This window comes from Urtica dioica, chromosome 8 (assembly GCF_054948205.1).
Source record: "Urtica dioica subsp. dioica isolate 48M chromosome 8, U.dioica_male_clone48M_v1_H2, whole genome shotgun sequence".
Lineage (NCBI taxonomy): Eukaryota > Viridiplantae > Streptophyta > Magnoliopsida > Rosales > Urticaceae > Urtica > Urtica dioica.
In genome coordinates this window covers 36650398-36671842 of record NC_142763.1, presented here as the reverse complement: position 1 = coordinate 36671842, position 21445 = coordinate 36650398, and the positions used below count along the sequence as shown (strand labels likewise).

General features: G+C 37.4%; 2 protein-coding genes across 4 annotated transcripts; both read right to left on the bottom strand.

Moving 5' to 3' along the window:
- Positions 1–280: 280 nt before the first annotated feature.
- Positions 281–2945, bottom strand: LOC149389599 (GCIP-interacting family protein). 3 transcript variants are annotated; one of them, XM_089624364.1, is made up of 7 exons: positions 2812–2929; positions 2612–2706; positions 2161–2335; positions 1459–1652; positions 1113–1353; positions 866–1002; positions 281–776 (listed from the first exon to the last, which is right to left on the bottom strand). In XM_089624364.1, exons 3-7 carry the CDS (start codon positions 2282–2284, stop codon positions 549–551), a joined length of 924 nt encoding a protein of 307 aa, XP_089480490.1. In that variant the 5' UTR covers positions 2285–2335; positions 2612–2706; positions 2812–2929; the 3' UTR covers positions 281–548. The 3 variants fall into 3 exon arrangements, with proteins under 3 accessions (XP_089480490.1, XP_089480488.1, XP_089480489.1); XM_089624362.1 differs by lacking the exon at positions 2612–2706 and having other exon boundaries at positions 2812–2945; XM_089624363.1 differs by lacking the exon at positions 2612–2706 and having other exon boundaries at positions 2790–2929.
- A 3017-nt stretch (positions 2946–5962) lies between these two features.
- On the bottom strand, positions 5963–7421 carry LOC149389598 (uncharacterized). The gene is made up of 3 exons (XM_089622676.1): positions 7061–7421; positions 6112–6631; positions 5963–5981 (listed from the first exon to the last, which is right to left on the bottom strand). The coding sequence occupies exons 1-3, from the start codon at positions 7419–7421 to the stop codon at positions 5963–5965; spliced, it is 900 nt and encodes a 299-aa protein (XP_089478802.1).
- Positions 7422–21445: the final 14024 nt, after the last annotated feature.

Sequence of the window (21445 nt, the reverse complement as noted above, 5' to 3'; positions counted from 1 at the left end):
GAAACATAATAAAACGGGAGAAATATGGATTGATGGACCGTTAGTAGGGTAAGCAGCTGGGAATCGAGACTAAATAGCTAGCCCTAATAGGATTGGACCACAAGAAAAGAGTATCACCATAATTCTGTCCAGAGCACTATCTCCACAGCTTCCTCACATGCAAACATCAATTTCAAGCTCAATTTTGAGGGACCATATAAAATAATATAAGTGTAGTTTTTCAGTTTTTATAGCCCATAACTGTATGCCATAACAGATAATAAACTCAAGTCAAGTCCTCTTCCAAGCAAAAGGGTTTCCATAAAAGAGAATTTCTGTACTCACTCCCAGTTAAACATACCAAAACCGTTTCTAACATCAGCGGGAACATTACAAGATCACCATATTGGAACGCAAATAATATGACAGCAATATGAATTTTGTTTTCAAAAGCTGCGAATATCTTTCCCCGCATCAAATCTTTCGAAATGGCCCGATACTGGGGACCATTTCGAAAGATGGGAAATATATGGAAAACAGAAGGGATTTTTTTTTTTCTATTCGTTAAACTAGTCTGGCAGTGCAGTACCGCGCTCAAGGTTGTTCTTAATCTCCAAAGTGTATTTACCAAAGGCGCGCTCGATTTTCTTGTTGAAGTGTTCGTTGCGATCGTTGATGGAGTCGATATCCTTCTCCTCGTGGAACCTTCTCCGCCGGCTGAAGGAGTTGCGCTTCACGTCTCGGTCATTGAGTTCTTTCACCATCTTATCAATCTTATCCTCTGACACCTTCGTAGCCTGCCCGATATTAAATTTAAAAGGAATAAATGATCAGAGCGTGTTAAGGACAGAAGCGGATTTAAAAAAAAAAAAAAAAAGGATACTACCTTGCCATATTGAAGACTCGAAGCTTCGCGGTAGAATTCTGGGTCAGCTTCTTTCATCCGGTTATACTCTTCCAAATCCACCTCGATGGTTTTGGTCCTCTTTTTGTATGCGTCATAGAGAGTTTTCTGGTTGAAAACTGAAAGGAAACCAGATTCATGTTTTATACTTTCTGGGTTATAAACATGACAAAATAAATTATGATAAAAAATAAAAATAAAAATAAATAAACCGAAGATCTGAACCCACCATCCCAACCGGACGGAGCGGGATCTTTTTCCCATTTTTTATATTTTGCGGAGGCTGCCTCTTCTGTGTCAAGCATGTACGCCTTTTTCATATCCAGGCCGTTTGCATCGAGAAGTTTCCCGATTTTCTTCTTTCTGTCGTCAAGCCATTTTTGTTTGGAAATGCCTCTCGACTCTGTAGGCGCTACCATTCGCTTCCTTTCGGCTGCAATATCACTTTGGTTGTCTTTCCGAGCTTTATTCTGCATAAAAGAAAGGCCAAATTATAGTCCATGTCGATTCGAATAATCACAATAACAGTTTTGCATCAATCTCGTATATACAGCTTATAGTTGGGATCATTATACCATCTTCTGCTTCAGCTCCCACAATTTCTTCTTCCTCCCGGTCAACTTTTGGAAGTCTTCTTCTGTGATCTGCTCTTCAACAGGTTCTTCATCACTTTCGGAATGTTCCTCCTCAACATCCGGTATTTCGGCGACTACATTTTCCTCCTTACGAGTAGCTCTTGAGTCGGATTCACCGCTTAGCTTTGCAATCTCTAATGCATGGAAACAGAAGGGTGTATTTAGCTCCATATCCTAATGCAAACTGATTTTTTAACGTCTATATTTGTTTTTGGGTCAGTTATCCACAGAATTTTGCTGGTTTTCTATGGAAATTCCATTAGAAGAAACCTTGAAATTCGCCAGAAAGTCGCTGGATTTTCCAGGGATATTAGACAAAAACCAGCAAGGAAACTAATTTACTTGCTTTCGCCTGCTTTTATCGAAGGAAAATTGAAGATATTCCTGAGATTTTATAAATACTTGGATTGAAGCAATGTAAAATCCGAGACTACATAATAAACCTACACTAATCCAAGCTCGTCACAAACAACCAAAATGCGAGATTCTGGGAATTATAAAACTCCGGGTCTGACTCATTATATAATACACGCAATGGGGACTTGGGTTACAACGAAGAGTCTTAACACTTCAAACGACTAACAAGACAACAACGACATTACATAGGGACCCAAAAAAAAAAAAAAAAAAAAAAAAACTAACCTGATTTATACTTATCCAAGCGAGCCTTCGTCGCGGCTATAATTTGGACGCAGTACTCGCTGCATTCATGGTAAGGATTGGACGAGTTTCTGCAATCCGGGTAAGCTCTCACTTGTCCAGACATGGCTTCACAAGTCAAAAACTCAAACCTCCAATTTATCCCTACACAAACAGCCTGAAAAAGCACACCACACTTAAAACCAGTTCGATATTCCAATAACAACATGCTCTGTGTGACAAAAGGTAGTTTTTTTTGTTGTTGTTCACATCTGATGAGTGACTGAAAAGCTAAGATCCCAATGGATAATCGACACAGATAGCACCGTCCAAACTAACAAGCTTCTCTTTTGGACGAATCATATAATGAAGAAACCACCCACAAACGAACACGCACATAACAAGCATATTATATTTTTTAGAAACCGTATTTATAAAAAATAAATAAATAAACCTTAGACTGAAATTGTGTGTGGCGAACAAACTCGAGCTTCGGTTTCAATTATGGATTATTAAACACAGAAATCGACGGTACTGCATACAATTTTACTAGGAGCAAGGAAAAGAACCGTAAAGTCAGATTCAGAGTCTGAAATAGTTCGTATCGAAACGTAAGAAGAAAGAGAACGAACATTGAGTGGTTAATCGTCAAACCTGAGATTAATTTTTGGATTTCGATCTTTGTCTTTCAAGATTGCAGGAGTTTAGGGCTTTCACCTCGCGGAATTTGGAACAAAACTGGTGGCTATTGTATAGAAAAATTTAGCTCAATCATTTTTCTTTTCTTTTTTATTTAATTTTTGGGTCAATTAAGTATATAGTATTTACCTATAGAATTTATGTTTCGTAAATTTTAAGTAAATAGTCACGTTTATATATTTACGTGTGTAAATTGACGTGAATATATTATCATTTTATTTCAATAAAAAAACAAATAAGAAGTGACACGTTATCTTTATAACTATTTATCTAAAATTTACGAAACGTTGATTATATAACAAATCTCAAATGTTTTAATTGGCTAATTATCTAATTTTTTTTGTTATTTTTTCAGCTCACATTAGCAACAAAACTGGAAAATACATATATACTCATCAATTAACATTTTCTTTTTAAGAAAAAGAAAAATAAAAAACAAAACCCCTAAATAGGAATGGCAACGGGTACGGGTTTTAGTGGGTACACCAATACCGGTACCCGTACCCGCCTATTAAAATACCCGTTAACCCGTACCCGTTAACCCGGTTTTCCCAACGGGGCGGGTAACGGGTATACCCGTCGGGTGACGGGTGCCAAAATTGAGCACCCGCTAACCCGTTTAAAAAAAAATAATTTTTTTTTAATAAGAATCAAAACAACAACCTACTCATTATGATGTAATCTAATGTTTTCTAAAAAAAAAATATCTAGTTTTTTTTCCATAAAAATAATTAACGGGCGGGTTAGCGGGTTAACGGGGCGGGTTTAACATTTTCGCTACCCGACCCGTACCCGCTAAAATACTAACGGGTAATACCCGTTAGCCCGTTAACTCATTTTGAACGGGTATTACCCGACCCGTTAAGACCGGGTAACGGACGGGCTAACGGGTTTCGGGTAAAAATGCCATCCCTACCCCTAAAGTGGTCTCTCGCTCTTCTCCCCCACGGAAACAAGCAACCCAGACCCATGACCAAGCAGAAGGACATTCTCACGTAGAAACGAAAAAAAAAAAAGTCTTTTTCCCGTTCAAACGGGTCTCTCTTTTTCTCTCTCTTTGGTCTCCTCATCTCTCTCCGCCTCAAAGGTCAGTTATTTTTTTTTTTTTTTTTATGTATGTATATTCATACGGTGGTGGTGAAGAAATTGAGATCTCGTTTGTGGTAAAGAGAAGCTGCTAACAGTATCTTAAGCTTTGAAATTTTTTAAGCTTTGGTCCTTGTTTTATGGTACGCTAAGTAGAAGTTGTTTATATAAGTTGATTTGCTTCTTATTGATAAATTCCAACTCAAAACCAATTGGTATTAAGTGGAGATGCTAAACTGATATATAAACACATGTCTGTTCACACATACAGCTAATGTCGGACTATCTCACTTCAATACGTCCCTTTACACGTAGTGTGACCAGACCAGACCGAATAACAATTTCCCTCACGCTTCACGTGGGTCGGGCCAAATTCAAGTTGTGTGAATGGAGGGGTGTACAAAAATTGACCGAAAATTGGTTAAACCGATAACCGAACCGATCCGGAACCGAAATTCGGTGCCACGTCATCAAACCGAAAATTCGGTTTGGTTAACCGAAACCGAATTTAAGAATCGGTTCGGTTATCGGTTTTGAAAATCCAAAAATTCGGTTATCGGTTATTTAACCGATTTTTTTAATCCAATTTTGAACCCGGATAACCAGTTTTAAAACCGGATAGCCGATTTTAATCGGTTAACCGATTTGAACCGGATAACCGATTTGGATAATTGTAACATCTTTAAAACTGGTTAAGCAGTTTTGAAATCGGTTAACCGGTTTCAAACCGGTTAACCGGTTTTAAAACGGTTATAAAACCGGTTAACCGAATTTTCGGTTAACCGATTTTCGGTTTTGGACCAATTCGGTTCGGTCATTGGTCCAAAATTTTCAAAACCGAAAATTCGATTTCGGTTTTCAAATTGGTCCAAAACCGAACCGAACCGATTTCACCCCTAGAATGGACAAGGTTTTGACACCATGATGTTACGAAAAAGAAGAGATAGTCTGAATGCTAATGCGTTAAAAGAGAAATACAATAATCTGGGTATATATAACCCTAATACAACAAAAAAAGAAAAGAAACGAAAAGTGAAATATTCCTAAATAAATATAATATAATATATATATATATATATATATATATATATATATATATATGCTAATATCCATCATCAAACTCACGATGCTACAACAATAATCACTGAGAGTTTGTTAGATAAGAAGCGGAAGCGCGAAGTGGAGTGAGCTTTCGTGAATAAATCAGCAATCGGAAGAGAAGATGGAACATAGGGCAATGTGATAATACCAAGCTGCAAATGATGGCGGGTGTAATGACAATCAATCTCAACATGTTTAGTTCGCTCATGAAAGACTGAGTTACGAGCAATCTAATGGCACTCTGATTATCATAATATAGCGGCGTAAGATGATGGAGAGTGATACCCAGATCAGCAAGTAACTAGCGTAAACAAACAAGCTCACGTAGTCGTTGTCATAGCGCGATACTCAACTTCAGTGGAATAGCGAAAAATAACATACTGCTTCTTGCTCGTCTAAGAGATGAGTGAATTTCCACAAAAAAAAAAACACAGTATCCAGTGGTGGACTTGCGATTCGTAGGATCACCAGCCTAATCGACATTAGAGTAGGTGCGCAACTCTAACGAAGACGAGGAAGGAAATAGTAGACTCTAAAACTGAGTACCACGAAGATACATGAGAATGCGAAGAACGGCAGCCCAATGAAATATGGTAGCAGTGACGAACTGACTGACAATATGAACAACATGTGCAATGTCGGGACGAGCAGGGGCGGAACTAGGAATTGAAGTTGAGGGTGGCCAAGAAAAAAAATTATATAAATTAAATATCATAAAAAAATGTATCCTAATACATAATTTAATTAAAATAAAGAGCGTCTTGATTCCATATCATGAAAATCATCTATTATTGAATCTATGCTAAACATCTCAACAATTTCTTTCTCAATATTAATGAGCAAACAATCCGACAAGAAATCATCTTCCATCTTGTTACGAAGTGCAGTCTTCACTATCTTCATCGCTGAAAAAGAACGTTCAGTAGTAGCGGTAGAAACTGGAAGTGTGAGAATAAGAGTTATCACTTTATACACCAAAGGAAATATTTCTGATTTTCTTGTTTTCACCAACCATTGACATAGATCAGAAATCGTTGTCAATGATATGAAATCTGGAAGTTGTCGAACCTGATCAAAATGTTGAAGCTTACATATTCCGCAAAATCTTCTGAGTAAAATTTCTGCACAAGCTTACATATATCATCACCTCTTAATGATGCGCGCATCTCTTTCGGATCTGAAGCTGAACTGAGAATCATTAACTCCACTGTATTATCATTAAATCTGTTATTCAATTCTTGCAGCTGAGAGTCTATCACTGTATAGAATATATCAGCTTTATAATAATGCTCCACTGTAATGTCACGAGCCATTCCCCTCCGTGCAACATGAAAAGCACTAAAATTAGTCACTTCTATATTGACACTTCCACAAAACGATCTCACTTTTTCAACCAAATTGCTCCATCCATCATCTCTAAGATTCTGAAGGAGTGACTTAGTTGAGGAAACAAGCTGCATTGCATTTAAAATATCTTGATATTGAATCTGCAAAGCATTGCAAAGCATGCTAGTGATCTCTAGAATTTCTCTCATCAGATGCATAATGAAGACAAAGTAATAAGAAGTCATTGTCTCGTAAGCTGAACCTGCTTCACCACTTTGGTTATGAGTAGTTCCATCATCAATGATGTTTAATAACACTTCACATGTTGCACTAAACATTTTAATCATACTAGAAATTGATTTAAAGTGAGAAGTCCAACGTGTATCACCCGGCCTTTGCAAAGAACCTATCTGGTTAATGCCTTTCCCACTTTCAAGCTCCTTAATATTAAGCAAATAGGCAATATTTGAGGCATGAGCATCTTTAAGTTGATCGTTACGCTTACATGATGCACTCAGAACATTGACAATAAAATTAAGCTTAGTAAAGAAAAAACTCACATGATAAACTTCCTTGGACGCCGCAACTAGTGATAATTGCAGGCGACGGGCAAAACAATGAACATAATAAGCATACGGGCATTGATTTGAAACTAAGACTTGCAAACCATTCCATTCTCCACGCATGTTACTTGCACCATCATAACCTTGCCCTCGTATAGATTGCACATCAAGACCATAACGAGTGAGCATCGAGAAAATACCATCTTTCAAAGTCAATGCTTTAGTATCTTTGACATGAAGTAAACCAAAAAAGCGCTTTTTTATGCAACCATCATTGCCAACAAATCTCAATACAAGTGACATTTGCTCCCTTTTAGATTCATCTCTAGCTTCGTCCACAATTATACAATACTTCGCACAATCAATCTCTTCCCGGATATACTTTTTTGCTTTACTTGCCAAGACATGTAATATTTGCTTTTGTATCTTCGGTGATGTATACGACGCGTTTTGTGAAGCTTTATCCAAAACCTTTGCTACATCATTCATTTAAAGCTGCAGAATATCTCAACAATTCTAAAAAGTTTCCGCGATTTCTTGATGTGCTAGACTCATCATGACCTCTAAATGTGCATGCCTGGTATGCAAGCCACTTAGCTACTTCAATGGAGATTTTAAGACGAAGTCTATTATCTATTATATCTTGAGATATAAAATTCTCAAATCTGTTTGGAATATGAGCACATTGATTCAAGAGATCTGACAAGGCATGTTGTGCCTTTTGATGAGGAGAATTATGATCATTTCCAACATGTGCCACCAGTGAACAATTTTTCCCTCCCACTTTACTCCACGTCCGAAACCCATTAACAGTGAAAGCATTGGATCCTGATGGTCCATCTTCTTTATGAAATAAGAAGCACGGTAGACAAAATATAGCATCTATTCCAGGAGAACATTCCAACCATGGTGAAAAGCGGGTAAACATAGATGGCTGAAAACTTCGAGAATGTTTTTCACCTGATTTTGGATACATAGAAAGTATAGGTTGATATGGTCCATTCTTAATATAAGCTCTTCGAACTTCGTCACGCTTATCGAATGGATACTTCCATATTTGTGGTCGTAAACCTGGATCACGTTCTAATTTATCGATATCAAATTCGGCAACAACTTCAACTCTTTGTAATTTTGAAGCATGATCCTCAGACTGTAATTGACTATCTGAAGATGAAGATTCAATATTTTTTCTTTTGAAGAACGAATGAATTGTGGGTGTTTTCATTCGGAAAAATAAATAATGAATTAAAAAAATATATATTGAATACAAAATAATGAATTAGAAAAATTATATTGAATAAAAAATAATATACACATGTACATATCATCAAATTCGCTTGAAGCTAAGAGAAATAAAAAAAATAATATTATGTCAGGATACATAAAAGCAATTGCTTTGCATGACTAATTTGTTCAACAAACAACCCAAAAAGCAAAAAAAAGTACAATAGATGAATAGATAAAAATAAAGTGAATTGCTTCACCTGGTAGTGTACGCAAGTATGAAGTATTGACTCACCAACACTTTTCTTTATTTTTTTAATCAAGCAATATAGTATACAAAGATTTAAATCAGTAAAAGAAAAAAAATTACGTCTGATTTGCTGCAGGCTTTAGAAGAACAGAGAAGGACAGGGCGGCAGACTTTAGAAGGGCAGAGCACTGCGGGAGGGAGTTGTGTGACGCATGAAGATTAAAAAAGAAATTGATTCTTAATAAAAACAATCAAAGAATAGGGTTTTTTCTCATTTAAATAGCGAGTCGAACTGACTCCGATTTTTTGGTCTTTTTATTATTATTAGTGTATTATAATTATTTTTTTTATTTATATTTAATTTTTAACTAATTAAAAAATTATTAATTTCTGAAAAGTGGGAGTGGCCCGGGCCACCCCCGTAGACTATGTGGGTTCGCCCCTGGGGACGAGTAACTGTGAGATAAACCAAGCTCCCTACCACCGTGCGGTATAGGTTAGGATCGGGCATAAGAGACTCGTCAGATAGAGAGTAGCGAGCATTAGTTTTAAGAGGAGTATCAATGGTCTTATTGTCAGTGAGATGATCGCGCTAAAAAAGATCTGATATATACTTTGACTGAGGTAGAAGGTAGCCATTTGGGGAGAAAGCCACCTCTATACTCATAATGTAACGCAACGAACCCGGATCTTGTTGGTGATTAATGCACCTTAAATAACCAATTAAATGCGGAAAAGAATAATTACACTTACAAGAGCTAATTATTAACATGGTTATTAAACAAGATCTAGATTACTTAATTAATTAATCATAAGAAACTTCATCAAGCAACCATATCAGATAAAAGACGATTTTAAGAAAACTTACAGTTTTTGGCTCACGAACCGAAAGTTTTCACAATCCGTCTTCGTCTTGTACGTACAAGCCTCCACACTATCAGATCTGGAACTCTTCCTTCAAGGACTCGATGTGATGACACCAAAGTCTTTCGAAACGTAATCTTCGAGGAAGATAAGACAAAAGAGTGAGCTTCGTTATATCTCACTAGATCTGGAAACGGGGTGGTTCCGATCTTTCTCTCTTATTTCTAAGAATGGAATTGAAGGAATTCCGAGGGGAGGAAGATGAGGAAAAGTCGGCCAACTCAAGGAGAGAGAGAGGCCACGAAATTTCTTGGCTATTTCTGTTAAATTTTTCTTCACATCAGCCCTCTATTTATAGCAGTTTAAAAGGTATCTTTATAGAATATTCCATAATATTCTGAAAGATATTATTTCCTTTTATTGTTTTCACATTAGTGGATTAAATCTCAGCCATTTGATCTCAACAAGTGAATCCTATTTTTTCTCTCATCTGTCAGATCAACTTCTAAGATTTTATTTTATAGAACAATATAAATTATTTTGTTGTTCAGAAAATCTAGGAAAATATATTCTCCTAGATATTTTCCTAATTATCTTCCTAATATTTAGCCTAAATATTAGGAGAGAATATAGGAAAATATATCTCTTATTTATTCTCCTATATTTTTGGAACAGAAAAACAGAAAAAAATACTGTTACCATACCAGTGCAAAAAATCGCCTACCCTCTATGATGTTGGACGTTTTTGCTTTTTCAATGCCCAATAGATTTAAGCCCATTATATTAACGTTCTTATCCGCCTTTATCGAAGCTGAATCAGGAACGATGGACCTAGTAGTTGAAGCTTAACAAATCCGATCAAAAAGAGGAAATAGTCATTTCTCTTTTTCTATCAATTTGTCTAATCTTAGTCAATACTCCACCGTGTAAGCTAAGACTGCATTCTCCTTGAATACTAGAATTATATTTACTCATCGTGACGAGTGTCCACTGATTTAGTCAGTACGTGATCATGACCCTTCAAGTTCTGCCGTATCGAGATAGGTCAATTTGTTCCGTTATACATTTCTCGTTACATATAAGCCCTAAGCATCGTTGCTTCCCCAGCGAAAGATTCAACCGAACGTAAGCCAACTTCGGAAGTGTGCACAATCAATCGGTTCTAGAATCAACCCTTAGGTGAGAGAACATTAACCTTCTTTTAGGAATGTTGGATTCCGTATCTGTAAAACACTTCTCTTCTACGATCATGTCCCGAGTTCCCAAAACATCCATTTATTCAACCTTCATTGGCCTTTAACGTGATGAATAAAAGAACCCGGTAACACGACCTAGAAGTCCATGATCACTTCAGGATTAAGATCAAGCGTCACTGTGACCATCATTTGTGACCCTGGCTAGTGTGTCGTAACGGTCCTTAAACGACACATCTACATGCAAGGTATGTCCGGCTCGTACACTTACCACAAGTGCAGAATGCTCCCACTAAGTGATCAACCTTCACTTGTGTTCCACATTTATGATTTTAGATAAGGCTTTCCAGGCACATATCAGTCATCGACCAAGTTTTAGTTCACCGTCCGATCTCAGATGACCAGCATGCGATTCAGTTTGATACAGAGACTATGGATGATAGTTGTTATTGATTCTGAATGTTATCAGACCTCAACCCACTAATCATACGATGCTAATAAAGTAACTTCTTATCTTATTTAGTGATCATCATCTTCTAGTGGGCAATATTCCTAACAATCTCCCACTTTGACAAGAGAAGATAAGTTACCATGAGCCAATTTATTAGTAGCCATCGTAAAGATAGTTTCAGAAGTTTTGACCCATGATTGAGATTCCCATGGATTCTCAATTTTATCATACTCCACAAGTTATGTCGATTCGACTTATATCCCAAATATATATCCACAGTCCATGGTAACATGCAACTATTCTTGACTTACCTCTTAAGGTCAAGTCATTTTATTCTTAGTAAATAAATTTACTTTAGAACATTCTAACACTTTGCATGTTTCAGACTATACACCAGACTTCATATATAAAGATACAAAGTTACCCTATTCATTGATGTACATCTATTGGTGTCTTCAACAATTTGTACCATCATGCTCAGATCTCATCACCACTAACCATAGTATGATTAAATATGTTTCAATAAGAAATTTATTGACTTCTTCCATTACTTAGTTATTTATTGTGCATCCTTGTTGGTCAAGTCACATTCAATATACATGACATTAAGGATTTACAATTAAATAATTAAGTATCTCACTATTTCCAGAATATTACAGTGTTTTAAAACACTCGTTAGTATTCTCGGAAATTTGATGTTGTAAAAAGGGCTAATTTATAGTCCACTTATTGACAATGTCCTTAGCATCAACTTTGAGCTCATACCTTATCACCAAGGATTTAAATACCGTTACCGTTACCGTTCCGAAGTTCAGAAGGTAACCGCTAATACCGTAAAGGAATACCGGGGAAAGTAAGAAATAAAAAGGAAACCGGTACCGTTGAACTTACAGTTACCGTTGAGGAATACCGTCAAATACCGTATTTACCGAGATGAATCAAGAAAAGTGTTGGAATTGATTTAGGCTTTAAGAAAAAGTTTAACGCTTCGGTAAGCGACGGAATTTTAAAACTTTTATTTTTCAAGTAAAAAAAAGTTTTTACTAACCTAGACAAAGTGCAAGCACATGTAAATAAAACTAATATGAGCATAATAAATTTACTAACCTCTTTTGAAGCTTGAACGTTGATGAGCCTTTTTGGAAGGTTGAAAACGTTCGTCTCCCTCGCAGCACGTCTCTCTTTCTTTCCTCGGCAACTCGAGCAACCACGAAAGTTTCTATCACTAAATCACTCGAAATAAAAGGAATTAGTGTGTGGGCACGTTTAAACACTACGACTTAAGAACGAGTCTTGAAGTCGCAGAGCTAAACACTAGGTCAAATGAGGACCTAGGTGCCAAAACAATAAAACGAAATTGACTAGAGAGAGAGGAGAGGGGCGGCCAAGTCTAGAGAGAGAAGCTCTCAATCTCTAAAACTTTGGATGAATGAAATGTGTGGAATGAGGCTCCTATTTATAGGAGAGGTCTCACATTCAATAAGGTAGTTTCCTCTTCTATAGAATATCACATATTCATGAGCCAATTTCCCCTTTTTTCTCTTGAGACACTCGGCCAACATAGGCTTCATTAAGCCTTGGATTTGTTTCCTATTTTGTTCCATGCCTTGCCTTTGACTCTCTCTTGGCCGAATTCCCTTAAGCATCCTCATGCAAATTTGTTTCCTCTTTTTCTTTTGGCAAGTATCTTGATACATTTATGCACAAAATATTATCTCTTTCTCTTGGGTATGTTGGGCGCCTATTTCATCTAGAAAAGGCTTCTAGAAGCTTTTCCATTTGTTCATGACAACATGAAAAAGGCCAATTAAGAATTTTATTATGAAATGAAATTAATCCACAAGGCCCAATAAGACTAATATTGGCCGAGTGAAACATGTCATTAAATGACCTTGTCAAAAAATTTATTGACATTCATTTCATCCTATGTTTCAAAAGACAAAAATACCATTTTGACAATTTTCGTTCTTGTTTTGACTTAGCTTCCAGTTTAACTATTCCTACTCGATGTGAATAGTGACAGTGACCTCATGGATCCAAATGAACAAAGCTTGAGCTAAAATACTTGGACTCAAAAGTTCACAAACCTTTTCCAAGTTTAGCTTAATGTCAACTGACTCCACTAAAGAGTTGACACTGAAAATCTCTCGGTTCAAATGAATTTATTTTCTACTCAAGAACTCAACCTAATTGTAATGAGTGGATCCATAGAATATTATCAGTGTTTACCCTTCATGAATATCATCAGCTAGTCGGGATTTACAAAATTACTATTTTACCCTTCTAGCTGTTATTTCCTCAACTCATTTGTCGCTTGTGAATAAGTTAGAAACAATGTATTGACGATGAGCTAATAAGTCACATTGTTTCATCCAAAAGAGTCAAGACTCAATTTGGACACTGGCCAGTTCATTTATTCACACTCCAAGGAACAAAGCATGAGGTGATATACATTGCATTTCAGCAATCTTGTACATGAATTCCATATCTATGAGATCTTCACAAAGTTACTCATGACATTCTCACAACTTAGTACTTCACCAATAGGCCTTGTTCGGAATCACATAGTGAGTCCGAACTCTGACTTTCTCAAATGAGAATACTAAGGTGTGAAATGACATGTCTCATTTCAGGATTAAGGTAAGCATGATGCAATTCATACGTAGTGACTTCGAGACATAAGAGGTTAAATGGTTTGTTCTTATCTTGTCTCTAGAAGTGCACTGGTCAATTCAGTACATTCGGAAGATACCTAGAAGAACTATAGAGTCTCCAACTCTCAATGCCTCATAACCAGACATCATAGATTCTTCTAACAATCATACTGGGGTCAATAGTCCTTTGACCCTTAGATTGCGAATATATCGTTTTAAGCAAACTACGAAGAGTTTGTTCATGCAAATCTACATTTGTCTCTTCGTAAGTTGTTTAGTTTGTTTATGGACTAAAAGACTAAGGTTTTATCATAAAGCTTCAGACAAGGAAGATTGAATGAACGTTTCAACTTTTATTAATAAATAAGCAGTTACAAGCAAGAGTCTTCGTAAGACTATATGATATCAAATGTACATAAATACACACTACAACTCTTCTTGTGGGCACCATTGACAACAAACCCCCACTTGACTCAAAGAAGATGTGTGTAGTCGTTCATGCCTAATCCCTCTCGATGTTGGTCGAAGACCTTGTTCGCTAGGGCCTTGGTGAATGGATTTGCCAGAGATCTATTTCACCTCTACGTCTCCGCGCTGCGCGATCTCTCGAATCAAATGGTATTTCCTCTCAATATGTTTAGAGCGCTTATGGCTTCGATGTTCCTTTGAGTTAGCGACAGCCCCACTATTATCACAATAAAGGGTCATGGGCTCGTCGACGTTTGGAACAACTTCCAAATACTTAGGAATTTTCTAAGCCATACAGCCTCTTTGGATGCTTCACAAGCAGCCACATATTCTGCTTCCATTGTGGAGTCAGCAATGCAAGATTGCTTAATACTTCTCCACACAACAGCTCCACCATTAAGGATGAACACAGATCCCGAAGTGGATTTCCTGGAATCCTTATCCGCTTGAAAATCGGAGTCGGTATATCCCGTCATAGTCAGGTCAGTACCTAAGTATGTAAGCATCAAGTTCCTAGTTCTTCGAAGATACTTAAGAACATGCTTAACAGAAATCCAGTGCTCGGGTCTAGGGTTGGATTGGAAACGGCTAACTACGCCAACGACGAAACATATATCAGGTCTAGTGCAAAGCATAGCATACATGAGGCTTCCTACGGCAGAGGCGTAAGGAATTTTCCTCATGTCTTCAATCTCTTGTGCAGTCTTGGGAGACTGGTCCTTAGAGAGTGAGACTTCATGCCTAAAGAGTGTTTGGCCCTTCTTGGAGTCTTGCATCGAGAAGCGATCGATTACCTTATCAATATAAGATGCTTGAGAGAGCGACAGTGTCCGGTTTTTCCTATCTCGAAAGATTTGGATCCCCAGAATGTACGCGGCTTCTCCTAGATCCTTCATATCGAATTGCTTTGCCAGCCAGACCTTAACCTCAGATAACTTACCCACGTCATTACCAATGAGTAATATATCATCGACATATAGTACCAGAAACCAAGGAAAAAAATGCCGTTTTCGTTGCCGTTTCGAGGCCCCTGATTTACGGAAAATCGTCATGCCGATGGAAAATCGAACGGAAAAAATGTGGCAAAGGGCAAGTGAAATGCCGTTTTCCATGGAACACCGACGTGCCGATGGAAAACCGAACGGAAAAAATGTTGCATAATATGTTATTTATATATATATATATATATATATATTCAATTTTTAACTATATTTTATAATATTTAATATTTAATTTATTTTGCACAAATATAATGTCAAATACATTTATTAAATTCAATCTCAACGTAATTATATTTAATTATTTATATCAAATACATATATAAATATAATGGTATAAATATGTATATACATATTTATATCTCTCTATAATTTGTAATTATATTTATATCAAATATATATAGTTGTATCAAATTTTAAAATTTATACTAACCATACATTATAATTTTTAATATTTAATATTTTTACACAAACATAATATCAAAAACTCTCATTAATATTAATTTCAACGTATTTATACCGATATATATATAATTATATAAATGTTTATATACATATGTATATATATCTCTAATATATATGAGATACATATTATATATTAAATCTACATAATATAGTCAAAGGTGTTGTCTGGTGTGGTGGTAAACGTCTGGACATATGCATTGAAGCTCCTGAGTTCGAATCCCAGATGTCACTCAAATTTTGCTTATTTATTAAACGACATTTCGGCGAAAAAACGACAAAAGCGAAAAACGACGACGAAACGAAAAACTTGCTCTTCGTCGACCGTTGACCCACCGAAATGGAATTTCCAGCCGAAATTCCTGGAAATTCGGCGGCATTTAGTTCCTTGCCAGAAACACAACTTTGTCTTCGTGTATTAACTTGTAAACACAAGGCTCATCTATTGACTGTTCAAAGCCGAAGCTTTTCACAGTTTCATCGAATCTAATATTCCATGACCTAGATGCTTGCTTGAGTCCATAAATGGACTTAAGTAACTCACAAACCTTGGTCTCTTGACCTTTTTCCATGAAACCGTCTGGTTGAGCCATGTAAATGCGCTCGTCAAGATTGCCATTCAGGAAGGCTGTCTTGACATCCATTTGCCAGATCTCATAGTCGAGAGCTGCAGCTATGGATAGAGTATGCGGATGGATTTAAGCATCGCGACTGGCGAGGAGGTTTCTTCATAGTCAATCCCTTCTTGTTGGGTATAACCCTTAGCCACAAGTCGTGCTTTGAACGTCTCGACGTTCCCATCAGGTGCCATTTTCTTCTTGTATATCCACTTACACCCTACGGGTTTAATCCCTTCGGGAAGGTCTACAAGTTTCCAGACTTTGTTGACATACATTGAATGCATCTCAAATTTCATGGCGTCAAGCCAAAGGTTTGATTCAGAACAAGCCATCGCTTGGCTATAGGAAACAGGATCATCCATGTCGGAGACGGCTACTAGAGAGTCTCCATAAGACATGTACCTGTCAAGCTTTTGAGTAGCCCTCCCACTATGTCGAAGTACTACTTGACGAGATTCTGATGAGTTAGGTTGTGTTTCAGTTGGGGTAAGAACAGTTCTTACAGATGAGGTAGAAGCTTCCTCACCCAACTTTTCTTCCAGCACAATTTTGCTTCTAGGTTTTGCATCCTTCATAATGTCCTCCTCAAGGAAACGAGCATTCGTGCTAACGAAAGTCTTATCGTCCTCGGGACTATAGAAGATGAAACCCTTGGTTTCATTTGGATATCCCACAAACAAGCACAATTCTGACCTACTAGCCAACTTGCTAGTCTTTTGCCTTAGCACGTGTGCAGGGCAACCCCCAATTCGGATAAGACCCAGATTTACTTTACGGCCAGTCCATCGTTCATAAGGAGTACCAGAAACCGTTTTGGATGGAACTTGGTTCAGAATATAAGAGGTTAAATGGTTTGTTCTTATCTTGTCTCTAGAAGTGCACTGGTCAATTCAGTACATTCGGAAGATACCTAGAAGAACTATAGAGTCTCCAACTCTCAATGCCTCATAACCAGACATCATAGATTCTTCTAACAATCATACTGGGGTCAATAGTCCTTTGACCCTTAGATTGCGAATATATCATTTTAAGCAAACTACGAAGAGTTTGTTCATGCAAATCTACATTTGTCTCTTCGTAAGTTGTTTAGTTTGTTTATGGACTAAAAGACTAAGGTTTTATCATAAAGCTTCAGAAAAGGAAGATTGAATGAACGTTTCAACTTTTATTAATAAATAAGCAGTTACAAGCAAGAGTCTTCGTAAGACTATATAACATCAAATGTACATACACACAACTCTTCTTGTGGGCACCATTGACAACAAAAAGAAATATACAAAAAAACATACAAAGTACGTAGGATAAAATTCATAAATTAAAAATAGTGTAAAATGTTTCTATACATTTCCAAATTACAAACACTACAAAAATTAAAGTACAAACCAAAATGATGAAGTTCAACACAATCCACCAAATATCATAGTTTAAATTCAACATAAAAGAAATAAAAAGACTACTCTGGATAGCGACCGTATGCAGCGGTCATACAGTAATCATACAAACTCATGTAATGAGAATGTGCACGAAAGTACATGTCCAAGTGATAGTCGTACTCATATTGAGTTGCAGTAACAGACATGGTGTGGAGGGGATAACATGGAAATGGTTGCACCATGAGCTAGAGTTGTTGGTGGATAGTAGTCCTGGTTGTAACTGGAAGACACATTCAAATCTAAATCCTATTTTCTAATGTAACCAAAAAATTGAAAAATATTGGATACAAACTCCAATTAAATACAATAATGAAGTTAGAATTTATCATAAAAAACTAACGACAAATTTCATGAAGAACACTAAATATCATCAGATTTTAAGAATTGTCGGTATTTGACCACTTACCGGTAAGTTTCCGTCGGAATGCGTAAAAATTGCCTAAGGACAACCGGAAAGTGGACGGTTTCCCCGGAAACCGGAACGGTTTCCTCGGAATCCAAGAAAAAACGGAAAGTGAACGGTTTTGTACATACCGGTACCGGGACTTTGAAAAAACGGTTTCCGGACTGGTTTCCGTCAGGTTTCCCCGGAATTTCAAATCATGCTTATCACAATAAGTATGTTTGAGATATTTATGGAACGAGCTTGTCGTTTTAAACCTCAAGTTTCATAAATTGTTTTAGCTCAGTCAATCGTGTGATCATTAAGTCTATTAAACAACGGCAATAACTTTCTCAATGACACGTGTATAATAATAACACATATCGATCATTCCAAGAATATCAATTATAACAAAAATCCAAGAGTCATCATGATTATTTGTTCGTTTTTAAAGATCTACCTTTTAATAAAAGGTAGAGTAGTATCTAACTACTTAGATCCAAAGTCAATAGAACATTTTCCCCAAAGGACAATTCATCTTATTTTAAATAAGATCCCAAATGAACTGGTTCGTGGTATCAGAGAGAAGAGTAACATTGTTGCCAATGTCTCTTCTTAAGGGCTCAATCACTTAAGTACCAATCCGCTTGTTTGAACACATTCATTGTTCAATTTATAGATCTCTCGAATCCTTTAAGGTAATAGCTTGACAGGTTGATTTTCTAAATAAGGGTTTATTGACTTAAAACAAGTTAGCTTGATCTTCATTATTAAAGATCAATACTTTAATTTAATGAAAGATTCTGTTGAATGACAAGTAATGCATACTTCCATTTATCGTACGATTTAATAGCGCTTATTAGATTCATTTAAGAATCTCATCATAAATGATGCATAAAATCCTATGAATGATTAAGCTATTTTAAGTTCGTTCAATAGCGGCAAGATTCTAATTAAAGAAGTCAATAATTAATTACACTTCCATTCATATTATTGTCATGATATCAATATTAATCCATATCAAAGGATTTCATCATAAATGATGGTAACAATCCTGTGAAGGACATTGCTTTCATTATATTTTTCAATAATGGCGAGTGTTGTTGGCCCGTCTAGGGCCAACGGGAACAAGGGCATCTCTTCGACCCACATGGCTGGTACGAGATCTTGGGCGGCGAAACCCTGACTCAACCAGGAGCCGGCCCAAACCAATGGCCAAGTCAAAACCCGGCCATGGGCCGAGTCAATGGCTCACCCGGCCATTGGCTAGGTCAAATGGCTCACTCGGCCATTGGGCAGTTCACTCGGCCATTGGCCGAGTGAACCTTCCAGCAGTTCACTCGGCCAATGGCCGAGTGAACCTTCCAGCCGCCAAGGCAGTTCACTCGGCCATTGGCCGAGTGAACCTTCCAGCAGTTCACTCGGCCAATGGCCGAGTGAACCTTCCAACTGCCCCTGCAGTTCACTCGGCCATTGGCCGAGTGAACCTTCCAGCAGTTCACTCGGCCAATGGCCGAGTGAACCTCAGCCGGCCCAAGACCTTCACTCGGCCAATGGCCGAGTGAACCTCACCACCATGTTCACTCGGCCATTGGCCGACCCAGCCTCCTCCAAGGCCGACCCAAACATTCTCACTCGGCCAAGGGGGCTCCCAACCACCCCTTGGCTGCCTATAAATACCAAGGCACCCCCCTTGGTCCAGGTAATCGATTCTTGAGTACTGAAACGCTGCCGAACTCGTACCTCGCTCGTTTCTCTCAAGCTTTGGCCTCTAAACACCCCTAAAACCTCTATACTCCACCTCAATCACACTAATGTTGAGCGTCGGAGAGGTAAACAGGGGCACCCCCGCTGTTTCCCCTTTGTAGTTCACGTGTTCTCTACTCCTTTTCAGGTACTTTGACGAACTCAAGGGACATCCACAGCTAAGGGACGACCCGGGACACCGGGTCCGACACGCTCGAGTCAAGACGAGACCACTTGGTCCGGCCTTGGGTCTAACCGTCTTTGGCTCCTAAATAGTTGTCCGAAAAACAGCGACAACAGCGAGATTCTTATAAAGATGCTCTCATTAAATTCAATGAACAGTCGTGGCTAGAATCCTTTAAAGGACTCCCACTCAATAATATGATTCTAGTGACTAGGATCCACTAAAGGATGTTCCCACTTAATCAATTCTAGTGACTAGGTTCCATTCAAGGAAGCTCCCACTTAGTTATTGAACTAGAGTGTCTAGGTTCTTATAAAGATCCTCTCACTCAATCAATGTATCATCAACACTAATTTCAAGTTGTGTTATCTTATTATCTCTTAATCACACAAATCATTTGTCGATATGAGATTATTATTTAGACACTACCAGAGTTTTAAATAGTTCTTATTATTTCATAAAGCATATTTATAATAGCAATTTTAATAAAGCAATAAAAGCTAATTAAAATTCTAACAAAGATTACTAACTCAGATAATATAATATTGTGCACCTATATAGTTAATGAACGGAAACACGGTCCTTCATATTCTATATTTAATTAAGGCTTAAGCATTTATGCATATTCAAATATCATAAAGGCAATTTAAGGCAATTCATATATGAGTAGAGAAATATTTAATGACACATTCATATGTTCATAATTAATGTAATAAAACATAACGAAAGAAAAGATTCATCCTATCTGGAATAGTCATAAAAGACTACAGTCTAGAAACCCTCGGATTATTTGTGACACAACTCTTATGTTCAAAAATAAATCCAAAAATGAAAGTAATAAAAGTAGCGGGAAATTTTAGATCTTGAGCTGGAGCATGAGCTTCTCAGTAATTCGGCAAAGAACTTTTGTCAGCATACAAAGCGGATCCTTTGTTCTTTCCTTGACGAGTGATAGACTCGAAAGTCTGTAACTCATTCAATAGTTGAGGCAGTCCATAAGTCAACTTATTCATGATATAATTCGACGTGAGCTGTATGAAATCACTCGAAAGGGAATTCAGGATAATTTCCACCTGAGTGACCTCATCCATCAAAGTCCCATGGAGTTCAGCTTCTATGAAGTAATTAATCATTTTCATGACATGATCCCTCACAGGAGTTCCCACAATCATCCTAGTGCTAGTACACTTACGGGTGAGTTCAATACGGGCTTGCTTGCTTTGCATCCCAAACATTTCCTGCAGCGAGTCAAGGATCTCCACGGCAGTCTCCTTACCTTCCAACTTTGTTCGCAATGCATCAGATATGCTTGCGAGCATGTAGGCTATGGCTTTGTTGTTAGCCACAGTCCACCTGTCAAAATCATCCTTCTGTGAGCGGGATGAATTTGATGTCGGAAAAGGAGGTCTCTCTTCAGTGAGGATAAAGCGAATGCTTTCACTCACCAGCACAATATTCAGGTTAGACGTCCATTTCGGGAAGTTCTCACCAGTCAGGACGTCTTTCGACAATAGGGCCATAATAGGGTTCGACATAATTACAAAAATATAAAAGCACATAAATATTAGCAATAAGAAAATAAAC